The sequence below is a fragment of the Amia ocellicauda genome, chromosome 8 (genome assembly GCF_036373705.1).
Source record: "Amia ocellicauda isolate fAmiCal2 chromosome 8, fAmiCal2.hap1, whole genome shotgun sequence".
Taxonomy (NCBI): Eukaryota; Metazoa; Chordata; class Actinopteri; order Amiiformes; family Amiidae; genus Amia; species Amia ocellicauda.
Window position 1 is genome coordinate 13332862 of NC_089857.1, and position 15229 is coordinate 13348090.

At 37.6% G+C, this 15229-nt stretch overlaps 1 protein-coding gene across 2 annotated transcripts in view; it reads right to left on the reverse strand.

Moving 5' to 3' along the window:
* Positions 1–1919: 1919 nt before the first annotated feature.
* The window catches only part of cfap299 (cilia and flagella associated protein 299), a 114796-nt gene continuing 101486 nt past the window's right edge, over positions 1920–15229 (reverse strand). Inside the window, exons 5-7 of one of the 2 annotated variants that reach the window (XM_066712093.1) lie at positions 7640–7705; positions 6782–6911; positions 1920–3975 (exon numbers count right to left, since the gene is read on the reverse strand). In XM_066712093.1, the coding sequence (XP_066568190.1) occupies positions 3880–3975; positions 6782–6911; positions 7640–7705 (292 nt within the window). In that variant the 3' untranslated portion in view covers positions 1920–3879. The remainder of the gene's footprint in view (positions 3976–6781; positions 6912–7639; positions 7706–15229) is intronic. The other variant, XM_066712094.1, reaches the window with a different exon arrangement.

A 15229-nucleotide genomic window follows, 5' to 3' on the forward strand; every position in this document is an offset into this window, starting at 1 on the left:
AGCTACGAGTCCCAATTCCCAGTAGCAGCCAGGAAGACAGGGTGGATGCCAGAAGAGAAGTCGGTGCAGAATGCTTTGGCACTGGAGGGCAATGCCTGACAAATTTTTCTGGATGTCCCAAAAGAAAAGTGGTGTTATTATGACTGGCAGTACTCTATCTTTGCTTTGGGTATGACCAAGGAGAGCTACCTGAGCGAGCTGGGGAGCCGGGACTGGCAGCAGGGGGAGAGACTGGGGATGTTTGAAGAGATTGAGTTCACAGCTGGCTGGGCTAACCCCGGCTGAGCTCCAAGCGGAGATAGCCCTACAGAGCTTCTTAGGGGCCCTCCGACAAGACAAACTGTGACACCAAGTGGCCCTGGCGGCTCTGCCTCCTTGGAGCATGCCCTAGCCCTCACCACCCAGGCCGGGGTGATGTTTGAGGTGGCTGGGGTCCGATAGCAGAAAGACGCCCTAAGCAAGTGCAGGCCCGAGGAAACCACCAACTGGGAGTCCCCCAAGGAAGAGCAAGCCTCCATGAGAGGAGTACGGGACTACCAGGTCTGCTACTGCTGCAGAGAACGGTGCCATATCGCCAGGGTTTGTGGAACTCCAGAACCCCGACCCAGTGAACACTCACCCAGGGGAAGCCAACTTGCCTGCGGGGGAATGATGGAATTGCCTCCAGCTGGACTGGGCAATAGTAGAAACCGCCGTTTTCTGTCCAGCGAGCAAGAAGCTGCTTGCATTTCCCCATCACCGACTGCTCTCGGCTTTGGGCAGAGATGTCACCTCAGCTGTTTCTCCTCCATTGTTACTGCCTTCTTCATCCTCATCCATGCCTTTGTTCCTTACGCAGGGGAAAAGGAAGCAGCGCCAGGAGAGCAAACACTGGCTCTCTCCCCCTCCAGCCGCCGGCAAACCCAGTTCTTTATGCCGCCACCGGAAAGGCCAACAATCGGGGGCTCTACACTCACAACCCCGAGATGCAGCCGATTGTCAGCAAGCCCGCAACCAGTCCAGCAACTGGGAAGCCTTCAAGCCCCTCAGGAGAGGTTGACAAGCTCAGCAGCCTTCCCCGCTACCAGAGCCTTGGAAAGGAGGCTGTTCAGTGTCACTGGGATGGCTCCCACTGAGGAGGGGTCAGTGTAATGTGTCTGCTGGTGTGATCCAGCAGTGATGGCTGGAGCCCAGCAGCAGTGGTGCACAGGGGCTCATGGGAGCGGCCCCTGATACTTTGGGTGCACTGTGCAGCCAGGGCAGCGGTCAACGACACCTTTAAATAGTTGTATGAGGGACTATTGTATGTGAACTTGCCAACTTTACTGTTCAAAACTCCTGAAGTGTTACACTGGTGCCAGAACCTGTGACAGGGGCAGGAGCCACAGAGATATGTACCTCCAAGCGTGAAGTGACCCATCCCCAGTCCTGGGGAGATTTGGGAGTAGCACGAGGACATGTTAATATGGAGGGAGGGGTAGTGTAGCGATTCTGAATCCTTGCTAAGAGGCCTAGGACTTTTAGTGATATGGAAACATTGCTGCATTTTGGTGCAGAAGAACAGGGTTCAAGTCTAACCATCCTGCCGTGGTATGAAAACCCCCGAAGTGTTACAATACATTCATATATGTGCTGACAAAAGCATTGTGCAAGCCTTCTTTCTTATATTTAGCATTATATGAAGGCGGGGGGGAATTTGATCCAATGAATGAAAATGAAGGTTTTACTACAAAATTATAGTTTTGTTTTTTTAAGTTTCTTTATAGTTGCTAAGTTGAAGGCTTAGTGATTAATAGCTCACACAGTTTATTTAATATTTATTATCAGTGCCTATATTTACTTTACACAGATTAATTTGGTACTGTAATGAAATACACAATGAAATACAATGAAATACATCAATAATGTATTTTTGTTTCACTGGTCAATGAAGGAATCTCTTTACTGGTATAATAACATTTAATGAAAATAATTTCCTCAGTCTTATTTTTCTCAATAATTACACAATATATTCTGCAAGAGACTGATGTATTTCTTCAAATAGAAATAATACACAAAGTCATTACCAGTGCCTTAAACCCTGCTGTTGTTTCATACAGTGCAAAGAAAACAGGTGTTGCCATCCTGTCATAAAAACGGTGCTGATGAATCTGTAGGGCAGATGGATTTACACATTTCCATCATTTTCTTCAAAAAGTAAAGTAAGCATATAACACATCATCACTTTTCTTAACCTGAAACTGTCCATATTATTGTTTTTTTAGTGAAACAAATGAATGTCAGTCAGTAGTTGAGGAAAAGCACGAATTGTTTATGTCTGCTCCTTCATCTGCTCCTTGATTTGTAGGTGTCTGATTTACCAGCACATGTGCAGCTCTGACAGAAAGAGGGGGGAGTTTCATTAGTGGTATCAGACCACATAAATGAGTCATGATAAAAACAAAAAAGAAAAAGAAAAGAACCAGAGAATTCAACATTTTTAATGTGGTGAAAAAAAAAAAAATACCATGCACTTCTTGAGGTCTTCATCGTGATTTGATCAAAATGTCCAAATAGTGAGAGGCGGCTGTGGTTTAATTGTACCATATCATCTTAAGTAAACAGAGATAATCAGGGTAAGGTGTTAAACTAACCAACCATTGCAAGGATACTACCAGATCTGTTACAGCATTGTTTTCATGTGTACTCTCAATGAAATATCACACTAATTCTAAACGATAGGCTTTATCACATTTAGTTCAAGCCATTCTCAGTAAATGTATTTATCTCTTTCCCTAAGGTTAAATCTGAATTATTTTATGCTGATCGAAATGGTGATTCATGTTGCGCCAGTACTCTGAATTCAAATGAAAATAATCTGCATTGAAAGCATTAAAAACAAACAGGAAATAAGTGGCAGATCTTAACTTACAAGTGCCACAAAAATTTGAGTTAATTGTTTGTGAGCTTTAATTTTCAAGGTTCAAAAAGCTAATTGAGTGACTGATATGTAAATGAATAGAAGGCTAAGCTTTGAAGTATGGCAGCATGGCATTTGTGTACAGCAGGAATGCTCTAAAAGTATTTTCCTTCCTTTGTAAGACTGGAAACCTTCTTGCAGTCCACTTGGAACTCCTGCAGCCTGGGGGATGACATAAAAGCACCCCCTGATCTTTTGCAGTCCTTTACGCCCTTCATTTGTTTATATAAACAGAACAAACATTTCAAAGTGAAAACACTGTGCAGTTCAGGTCCCCAAGCAGGTTACTGCTTCCTAAACCATTTCTATTGGGAATCCAAATAAACTCAGACTAGTTTTCAACTGGGAATACAAGCAATTAACAGCTTTGTACAGAGCTTGGCTTTTTTGGTCAGACGCAACATTTGGCTAATGTGGAGAGTCATATCAAAGCTATTATAATACCAAACTGAGCATCACAACAGCTCGGCACAGTCACGCACATCTCCTGTGAGTTACAAAGAGGGGGAATCAGATGAATACACTTTGCAAAACACACAAGATCCTGTTTTTGAAGTAGCTCATTAGGAAAACTATTCTTAACTGACCAGCATGGTTTTCAATTCAGAGGCAATTATCTCCCTAAACAACAGAACTCTAATGGAGTTCTATTCATACTATTGAAAACTTGAAAGCTTACTATACACAGTATATCTTAGTACATAAACAGAAATAAATTACAGCTTGATTGAGCATCTTACATTTAAACAGACCATCAGGCATCCACAGACTCTCACCTCCCACAGTATAAGAATTAGACACAGGCTACAAATTATTTCGTAATTTCCCTCATCCAGATGTTGCCCATGATGCAAAGAAGACAGCATATTTAATACATTGTATGTGTATTACATTTAAGGCTTTCAGTGCCTTTAATTTTACAATGGTTGGCTCAAGATCCATTAAGTTTTTCTCCTGGTGACATGATCATAGATGACCACGTGGGTGTAGAGCTCTGATTGGACTGGTGTCCTTGCAGAGTTGTCACCAGGTGACAGCTAGGAGATGAAAGAAAATAAAAATTAAGAAAAAGCATTTTATATCCAATTGTTTGAGATGTTATCTAACTGGTTGCATATTTATAAATTGTTTAATCATTCTTAAGGTATGTGACTGTAACATAAAGGCAAATACTGAAGTGATCAATTTATAACAGAACTATAGATCACGTTTATACTGTATATTAATGTCCTTTTTGTCTATATTTTAAGAACCAGCCCCACAGTCCAATGGCTCTCTTTAACCCCGCCCTGTTTTCACAGCCCACAGTGAACATGACCTCATTAATCCCACGTCAGCCAGGAAAACGTAGTAGGGAGGGAACCAGTCAGGTCAGCAAGGGTATACTTAGTTCTCTGTGAATCATCTTTCCTATATAGCTGGAAATTCATACAAAGGTGTTTGCGTGAGTCACCTTGCGCCCAACACTGGAGCCATTCTTGTCAGCTTGTGTGTTTGTTTGTTTGAGAGGCACACAAGATGCACTTGAATGAAATGTAAACTACCTCAAACTAGCAAACTGAGGTTTAGGTCATCGTCTGCAAAAGACTGACCAGGCAGATGAAAAGTCACCTACATACAAGGCCTGCCGTACATATTTGTATGTTTCTTTGCACTTCATAGTTTCCATCCAATTTTCTAAAATTATTATTATATTTTCATTGTGTGTCTCACCTTGTCTTATAGCAAAGGATTTTGACTTAAATTTATTATGCAGGCCTTCCTGTTTACTCTGTATATAATAAGCTCTTTTGCTCTGCTAATTCGACTATAAATAATCTGTTTTCTTACCCAAGACATATAGGATTGTGTTATTCCAGATCCTAGCCACAAACAAATGTACCTTAATCTGTTTCAGTGTAGTTTCTTTCGAACTGGGTAAAACATTTTGAAAAACATGTGCTGTTAATATAGCCTTGTTTTGTGTTTTTTCCTTGCAGAGAAATTGCTCTTCAAGTATTAATCAGTGTAACTCTTTTATACTTGTGATGTAAAATATTATAACAGAGCTCCTCTTTCTACTACCCTCAACAAGTGCATGTATGTACAGTCATATCGTGCACACAAACATAAGGAAGGTGAGAAGGATTTTCCTGTCTGGTTTCTCATAGAAAATCTGTCCCACATTTCTTCTAACCCTTTCATAACGGACCCCAGAGTTTTCTTTGAATTAAATAAGCATTATTTGAGCATTTATAATTTGACTGTAGCTTCTCCTTTCCCTATGCCCACCACCTCCCTCAGCACACACCAGGGACACAACTCTGTCATGTTTCACTAGTCAGCTCATGTGTACTAGGATGTATTCTTATTGTATTTTGTACTTGGGAAAGGGCATCTTCTAATAAATAAATAAATACATACATACATACATAAATAATAATATTGAATATAGTAGCCTTGGAATAGCAAGGTAAGACATACTTTAAATTAAAGTTACAAGCTGTATGATTGATGGCACAATAATACATAACTTACTGATGTGAGTGAAATAGGACTCTATTTGCACTTGCATATTGTATTATATATAGAGGTACATGTGGAACTGTTCTGCTATTCACTCATTTATTTTTCTAAATGTGTTCTGATTTCAGAAGTACAGTGTACTAAAAACTGCAACTGATATAGGCAGTTTATTGTGTGGCCAAACTCTTCTTTGTTTGTGATGCAGTGGTATGTTTACCACATTCAGCATAATGCTTTCTGTTTTCACAGACACTAAGGAAATCCACTAAGGAATGTTTCTCAGCAGAATTTCAGGAGACTGAAAAGAGTGCATGCCATATTTTGAGTTTTAAATACAATTTTAGGAGAGGGGTCAGGCCCTACTCCCACCCACAACACGTATGAATATGGTGCTGGATCACTGCTTTCCCAGCATTTGTTCACATCCGTGCACCCCCCCACAGACCGCCTCTGCAGCAAACTCGCTGGTTATTCCACATCGTGGGGGGGTTTCGATGCCTTGTCCACACGGCTGGGCCATCGCTCCCTCAGCCAAGCGAGTTCAAGCCAAATCTAAACACATTATTACACTCCATCCATCAAAGTCTTATTAGTGTTCGGCCAAAGCTCCTGTATAAAGGCTTAGGATAAGCATGCAAAACCACTGTACTGCTCACAATTCTCAGCAACGTGGCCTGTTAGAAGCTCAAGAGGCAAAAACACATCTTTATACTGATTTCCCTTTAGATATACTTTGCGAAGACCAATTACCAAAAAGAATAACCTTCAGATTTAGAATGATTGTGGTATGACTGCTATCTCCTAAACTTTAACCTAATCTGTTTATCTTGTTTGTAACTTAAAAAAATAGTTTTTAAAACACGTCAAAACATTTAGATATGGAGAGTTAAAAGACAGACTAAACACTGTGGTTTTTTTCCATGCATGGGCCTCATTTTGACATGTCAACTATTATGAATTAATTCATTTCTTTATCAATCCTATTCAGTAACAGGCAATGTATAATCACTGTCCATAGCAGGTAGTTCTTAAGTTATCAAAAACTTCGTTTGGATTACTGAGACTCGATAGTGCCTCGATATGACCCACTTTCGGGAAATGTGGTTCATATTTAACCTTATCTTTTTTGAAAAGCAAGGAAATATCAATGAGGGCTGACAATCTGTGAGAAATGTTCACTGATACAGAGTCTGTGTAATGGGTGTCAGCAGATGCACTCTGTCTTGAGGTCAGCAGCACCATTTGTAATTGTTTGAGGAGAAAACAGAAACAAATGGCAATGTAGCCCTACAGAAATCTCCCGGCCCATTTCTGTGCAGGAGAGGACTATTCGCTCACCTTCGGGTCCACATTGAGGATTTTTCGGTCTCTTTTATTCTTGAAAAGCAACCCGCTTGAATTCTCTGCGATGACTTGGTAGTTTGGGCTGGGGTTTGATGTGGAAACCTGCGTCTCCCAGTTATAGAAACTATAAAAAAGCACACACAAAAAATGAATGAAGTGATTTATATTTGCTTTGAAAAAGATCTGGGTATACAAAGCACAAAGCAGTTGCAGAATAAGGCAGCAAACAAAATGAATATAATACTTTATGATGCAAGACTATGAATAAAAAAATACTTATTTATTTTGAAGTGATTTTGTTTTGTGTAATCTCACAGGATGAGCTCTTTGTTCCCACATAATATACAACATGTAACTGGATGTTGAATCCATGGAGCAAGTTACTAGCCAGTTGGACTTAAACCTCAGTGGATAATGAGCTGCTTTCCTTTTTCACTTAATTTTGTCTCTCTTATATTAAAACAATCTGTTCATGAAGTTACTGCACCATATCTATTTGCTTCCTTGTATAAATTACACAAGGATTAAAATGTGCTGAAAGTGGAGATTACAAGGCTTTAAGACCCGCATATTGCATGATACCTTTAAATATTAAGAAATATTCAACCACCTCCTGGAAAACCCAGTGCTGTTGAGCCTAAATTTCCTCAGTTAATGCAGCTAAAACACAATTAACTAAAAAATGTAAGATATCAAGTCTGTTTCCAATTTGATTTCCAGTACTTTTGGATTTCCAAACAACCAGGAATCAAGGTAAAATCCTGGTTATAAGAAATGTAATTTATTTGAAGGTTTGAGTTCCAAAGTAAATTATGAATTAATTTATGGCATCTCCTTTCCCTTTTCACTTACTTATATTGACATAAGTTGAGAAACAACAATGTGTAATAGCAGAAGCATGCAGAAGGGTCAGAGTTGCTAGAGGAAAAATAACAGACAATAAGGGTTTAATTATAGAAAAACAGAATTTGAAAATACAAAGGTCAGATTCATCAAATGTCAAAATGATGAAAATTGCAGTAATAATAATTGTTAAATGGACTGTTTGTATTTTTCTAATCTTGTTAGCCAATACATTTCTCTGCTCTGTCTCTGTGTATTTGCAACAATAAATATTTGATCATATTCTTGAAATTTCCTTCATTATGTAACGTAAATTCAATCAACATACTTTTAAGAAAAAGTGCATGCATTCCATGACTGTTTGTCATCACCAGAATGCTCCCATGTTGTCTTCTGTATTTTAATTTCCTATCACGATTTACCATTACTTTTTTAGACAGAGGTTGTTGAAGAAACACTGAAGGTTTTTTTTTCCAGGTGATACTTCATCATCTGTAAATTGAAGGCCTTGGCAAGCTCTGGCGTACTGAGCCAAGAAACGCATTTGGCAAAATATATACAATCTATAGCAGAGAAACCCTACATTTTGGGAATCCGAAGTTTTTGAAAAATGTCATAAAAGTATCATAGTATAATATTTGAAGGGTTTATATATGGCAATGTTTCAATATGTAGTAACTATTATAGTAGTAAGAGTGTGGTGTCACACTCTTAGACCCTTAAGGAGGGCTGCTGAAGTCGACCTCACCAAGTCCCAAGATGTGCAGGGGTTCAGCCATTTCAAGAACACAGTTAAACCTTGGGGAAAATCCTAAAAATTAAATTACAGAGGCACATGGATGCTATAGCTGCAATAAACTATGAATATAATGTATTATGATATCCAGAGTGGAAAGAATCCAATAAAGTGTATCTTATATTGTTATATTACTTTATAGAGTTCAATGCATGAGATAAACAACAGATGTAAAATGTTAATGACCATGAACATACACAAATAAATCATGGAGATCTTGCATTCAGTTACAACATACTTTGAAATATTGCCCTCATTTGGCTGATGTCAGGCTCTAGCTGAACATTTTTGGGGGAGGTTTGTTTCAGTAGCAATCTCTTGTGAAATATAAAGAATGTTTCATTTGCATTTAGGTAATACAACTATTTCTTCAATGCAAACACATCTGGCATAACGTCAGCTTTCACTAAACTTATACAGTTAGCATTCCCTTTCCTTCAGGGCTAGGTCCACTGGAAAAGTGATGCAGCTGTCCAACATATATATGAATACACCAAATTATTTGATTAGCATTACAAAAATGTGTTTCACATATTAATGTCATAGCTGGTTTATGCCATATACCACCTTTGTATTTTCTACATTGAGATTAATTTTACTAATTGAAGCATGTGCTATGGAAATAGAAGTGAATAGCAGTGATCCTAAACCTTTCAGGATTCAAACTAACATTTAGGGGATTTCATATTTTGAATATGCAACAGTCCCTGAGAAACATATAGGTTTTTGTGCCTGCCTCTGTTCCACTTCACTTCAGATGACTTGATCTTCTCCTGGGAGCCATATCCTTACAATAATGCAGTGGGGAGACTGCTACACTGTGGAGAAAATTGTCTATATAAGGTGTTACTTATATTCATCTTGTAGATAATTTTATTTTGCTACTACTTCTACTGCCACTACTACCACTTCTACCACCAATACACATATACAGGGTGCCTACACAGTCACTCTTTAAAATCAAAGGAGATATTAATACATTTCTTTAGTTGAAGCTTATTTATTACCATTAGTTATAATTTACCATTTATTTTCCAGGAGAGTAATGGGGAAAGATTAACCATAGACGACTCAACAAAAATTGCATCAATACACAAAGTATTGCAATCGGTAATTCAAGTTCAAAGATGGTTAGAGCTGAACATGGCAGTAATGCAGTCCTTGACCCCAAACCCTTCAGAAACTGACAAATGTCGGGTCAAGACTGCATCTCTGCCATGTGTAGCTCTCTACCATCTTTGAACTTGCATTACCGATTACCACACTTAATATCTTGATGCAATTTGTTGTTCAATAGATTATTCCTGTTCCATGAGCAACACAATCTCAGAGGGTGTCCATCTTTGAACATTAAGTTACTGTACACACACACATCACTTAGTTATTAATGGACACCAACGAGCATGATGCGTTGAATGGCCTCCTCTCGTTTGTAAACTTTCTGATGTTTCTTATTTAATTCAGTTTTTTCTCTCTAAAGAAAACAGGGCTCCTTTTAATTTGACTCCCTTCCACCCCCCCAGAGAGCCAAGTGAATGTATGACCTGAGATTTGCTTGATTAGACATAAACATTGTGGAACCTCACAGAAAGGCCACAGCACACGTTCCCAAAATTCTGAACACATTGTTGGTGTTTGTTTCCAAGGTGTTATGGCTTGTTTTAAAATGGGCTTGTACTCTCCATTCACATAATGGGAAGCAGTGATACAATAGAGTGTAATATATTATTCCATATGGCCAGACCTCAAGTGATTAATAACACCTCTGTGCCAAAAAAGGTTAACTAGCCTACATTCCCATCTCTAGGGTTATCCTCTGCTATACATGGAGGTCAGAAGACTATTATAAAATCCCTTTGTCATTGAAATGCCCTATTCCAAGTACACAAACTGATTGCAAAGGAATCTGTTTATAATAGCATTTGATTACTGAAAGTTAAACAGACAAGAGTGTTTTGCAGATTTATTTCGAGTCATCTATTTAATACCAGAAAAAAAACCCACACACAATACAAATTTGAAACTGATGGCCATATTAAAAACATTAGATTTCATAATAGTTTAACATCACTCTTTTTAACAAAATGTAACGAGATACACTTTAAATATTCAGACAATATGTCACATTATTTTTAAATAATACAAATGTACACAGATACATAATGTGTGCCTACAGATAGTACAGCATCAGTACAACATCATATGAAAATAGTATAAATTATACATGGTTAAGAGTTGTTTATTGGATAATAGATTTGCAGTATCAGTATCAAAATTAAACATTGAAAAATGTATTTTATCAATACCAGCATAAAGTATGAAGTCTACATAAAACTACTAAATGGAAAATGCAATGGAAAGTATTTGTTTTGAACAGCCAACTCCGTATGTTTGCTGTAACTCAAATCCCATTCCTGCTGTGGTGTATTTGTTGCTTATCCTTCCCCTACCACAAAATACTAATTTGTGAATTATTAAAACACAGAAAACACCTAGTGTCAGGAATAATTCATTTTAATTTAAGCCAGAAGACACTACTTCAGAAATGTGCAGTCAATGTGTGTGCATATCGGCACGGAACACTGCAGGTCCTGATACTTGCCAACAAATATGTATTGTAGCCAGCCTGCACTGTTTATCTTAGATAGGATATCACGCAACCCCCACCGCATGAACAATGCATCAGGGGAGCCCGGTAATTCACATCAGGGGCTGGAATTATTTCTCTTCATTTTAAAAGTTAATAAAATAGGACAGCAATGCAAATATTTTTACAGCAGCAAATGAAGCTCGGCACACAGGTGCATTGCAGGAGCCAAGCATGGAAGCAATATGGTTTTAGCTGAATGAAGCACACTGTATTTTGTTTATATTTTAGGGGTCTTTTAAAATATAGTGTAATACATTACTGCATGTTGCTTCAAATGTTTGAGCAACAAGCCTGTATTTACTCTTTGTTCACATTTAAAAGACTCCTAAACTTAGAACTCCAATGCAGTCACTGTCAGGATGCTGGCTTGAATTCATCGAGGGAATGTGTCCTTAAAACCGCTGTATGTTTGATGTCACTCATTGCTTAATAAGTGACTTTACTGGTGGAACAGAGTTGTCTGTAGTTGCTGTTTTTCTAATAGATATGGGAGTGCTGTCCAAAAAATGCAAAGTGACTTCTTCAAAGTTACTGTTCATAATATCCCAATTAAATTTGAACACATTTTTCATAACTTTAGCTTTGACAGTAGTAATAAACCAAAACATTATTAACTTATTCTCATTATGAAATTATTTACATTTTTGCTAGTCATTTGAATTTATAGTTACCTTTAGAAGATTTTTCAAAACACAAAACTGGAGTTTTTTGGATCTTTACCTTCATATATATAAAAAGTTTAAAAACAAAAGCACTAGTAGCAAAGTAGTGAAAGTGTCATATAACACTTTACACTCAGTTTAATTTCTGCCTGGTTGGACATCTTAGACACGCAAGTGTTTAATATGGACATTATAAGGAGTACCTATCAAATAAAACAAGACAATCTGTACTATAATATTCTCTGCATAGCTGATCATGATTAGACCAACTATATCACAGTACTAACAAGTTTTCCACAAAAACAAAAGTTTTTATAATTGTATTCATTTTTGACCTTTTTCCTCCATTAAAGTCTTATGGGAAATCTTGATATGAAGATGTTTATGTTGAAATACCACTCATATTGAAATTTGTAGAAGTTGTTGGGTGAAATACCATACACAATTAAGGAATAATGTGCATCTGAAAAAAAATAGCCTATGCGTAAAAGTGTTGAGAAAAGTTGTACCAAAAAATACTTGCAAAAGAGCTATTTCTCCATTATAAGGGCCACAAGCATGTGGGACTACTCAAAAGAAAGCATACAAACTACAGAATCGGTTTCTGCATTGTTGATCATGATTAGACACACTATATTGCAACATTACCACCTTTTTTCCAAGATAATAGCATAATTATGAAAACTTATTATTCTTACAATTAAAGTACTAGTGAAAATACAACTTTTAAGACAAACTAGGTGATAATTGGATAAAAATTGTTATGATCATTTATTTTTTATGTATTAGAAAGAGCAATTCTGGAACTGAGTACATTTTCCCCCGCACTTAGCAAGTCAATATCTCCTCACAGCAATGTTATATCTTAACAATCTGACTATAATACTGCCAGCATTATTAATAGATATATCTCAACCCACCGGCGGGTTGAAAATAATATATAGGGGTGAGTGTAATGGGATAAGTATGAACATTTCGATTTTTTGCATTAGCGCATGTGAGAATATAATATATATTTTGAGAAATTAACAACTAGTCATTGTATGGATTCAAATAATTATTGTATGTATGCACATTTTATATGACACAATACACAGAATTGTAGAGCCGAGTGTGGTAGGTACCTAATGAAAATAAATTCAGAAGTATTGAGTAAATGAGGAAGAATTATTATATTGCCTACGTACACTATCTCTTATATTCTTTGACATGTGGGAGAACTATATGGGATTCAGAGGGCGCAGAATTTATATAACTGACAGCTGGATTTTTAGGAGACTATCTGCTTAATACAGCGACAGTTCTGCCCAAATGATTACTGGATGCGAAAAGGGGAAAATGGTCAGAGTGCATAAACAGATGGTCACTTTGTAATGGAACATTAAGTAGAAATCAGAGTTGTTAAAGGCACATCTGGAGGGAGAGGAAGCTGGATGAGGACAGAAACCTTTTGGGATAATCAGGTGAGGATTGTGAGCGAAAAATAACTTTTCATTTTAATGAAAGGTACAGAAAGGCAGGACAGAAGGATTTCTTGTACAGTTCACAGTTGTTCTTGATTTATGGGGATCATTACTGAAACAGTGTGGAGGCAAGGAAGTTACAGTAGCACAAATGTGCAAAAGTCCATCTGATAAGAATAACGATCTTTTGCTGGTAGAGTACTAACATGCTTCTTCACTTTACATCTCCTTCAAATAAGGGCATTCATTTCCAAACCACTTTTGTTTTTTCAGCTTGGTAGGAAGCAAAGGCATCATTGCAAAATATACCGTAAAAACACACAACGAAAGGGAATCACCCAGAATACGATTAATCAGATCTGAGATAAACTGATATAAACTGAGACTGATAATAGCAAAGAAATGCTACAGGAGAATTATTTTTTGTTTTACATTTCAGTCCAGTCTGTCTGTAGTAAACTTGATCTTACCAACACACAAGCAGAAAGGATGTCTCCTTTCCACTGGCAAGAGAAGTTACCACACCTAAACAGACTGGGTTCAGTGAGTGCAATGCTGTGGGGCGGAATATCATAAATCTTAAAGGGCAGCTGAACAATATTTCATGAAACATAATTATCAATTGCAAAAAAAAGTGTACTAGTTTTAAGATTATTATAGCCCTTCCTTGTAATTGTAATTCAAGCTTAATTCAAGATGACCTTCAAATACACCACTGGCAGCCTAGAGAATCATATCTCCAAGATATGTTGACCATGATTTTGAGTTTGTTGTTTTTTTCCCTCCGATGCCATTAAGTTATGCCATCAGGCCTCCTAAAATGACAGTGTTTCCTCAGTGGCTAGAGTTCACAATGCCAACAACATAACAGCATCCTGGTGCTTCCGTGGCCAATCTTATCTCTCAGGATGGCATTGTTTCCACCCCTTTGGGAGGACGCTGGATGTTTATTGTGATGCTGTGTGTCTAGACTATAGGCTTTCCTTCTGAGTTCAGACAGCCGGTCAAATGATAAAGAGGTGGTGCCTGTCTTGTATAGCTTCTGACTTGTACGACACTTGCAATTTCTTCAAACTACCCCCTTGTACTTTTGAAAAGTGCTAAGTCACATAAACCCTTTTGAATATTAAATTATACCAAACGTGATCATCAGCTGCCCTTGTTGTATCATAAAATACTTTACATAATTTTGAAGCAAATACATTCACATATGATACATTTCAGTGCCCTGAAAGACAACTGATGTATTCATAAGTCTGGGAAGTGCATTAGACTGACTACAATATAATAATCATATTTGTAATACCTAACTACCTAAATGATGTTAAGATACATACAGAATAGACGTTAAAGAATTGTGTCATAGCTTTGGAAATCACTACATAATCCGCATTTCAAGGGAAACAAACTTATATATTTAAATGACTGGCTTTGATCTTGTGAAGATGCAGGGCCTGCTGTTGGGTGTGCAAGTCTGTTCAGAGTCAGTATCTGCAGTCTTTTAGTGGTAACCACACATACTCTATATGACTGGAACAGAAATGTGTTCATGTTTGGAGATTCAAAGACATACAACATCTACTTAGTGTGAACAATTCACATTTCTATACAGGAAAGAGTGTGTGTGTAGATGAACACATTCTGGAATCCACTCTCAACTTCATTTTGTGCTCGGTTTGTTGTCTGCGGTACTTCCTGTATGCACACTGTATCTCTGATCGACCTTCTCTTCATGCACACAAGGTATGAGGTTTCTTTACACCACATTTGTTCTCCTACATGTCTGCACTTTGTGAACACATGAGCACAAGGGATTGTGACTCTAGAAAGCAGAGTGATGAATAAAATATGTTTTAAACATAAATATTGTTGCACAATTACTGTTTCTTTGAAATCCTGCTCCTAAGCATTAATTACATTTCACACAATGCACAACACTACATAATTGTATATTGTGTCTCAGTATTTAGGGAAGTCTAAAACATTGAACACTGTTACACCCATGTTTCTACAGCAAACATACAGCTC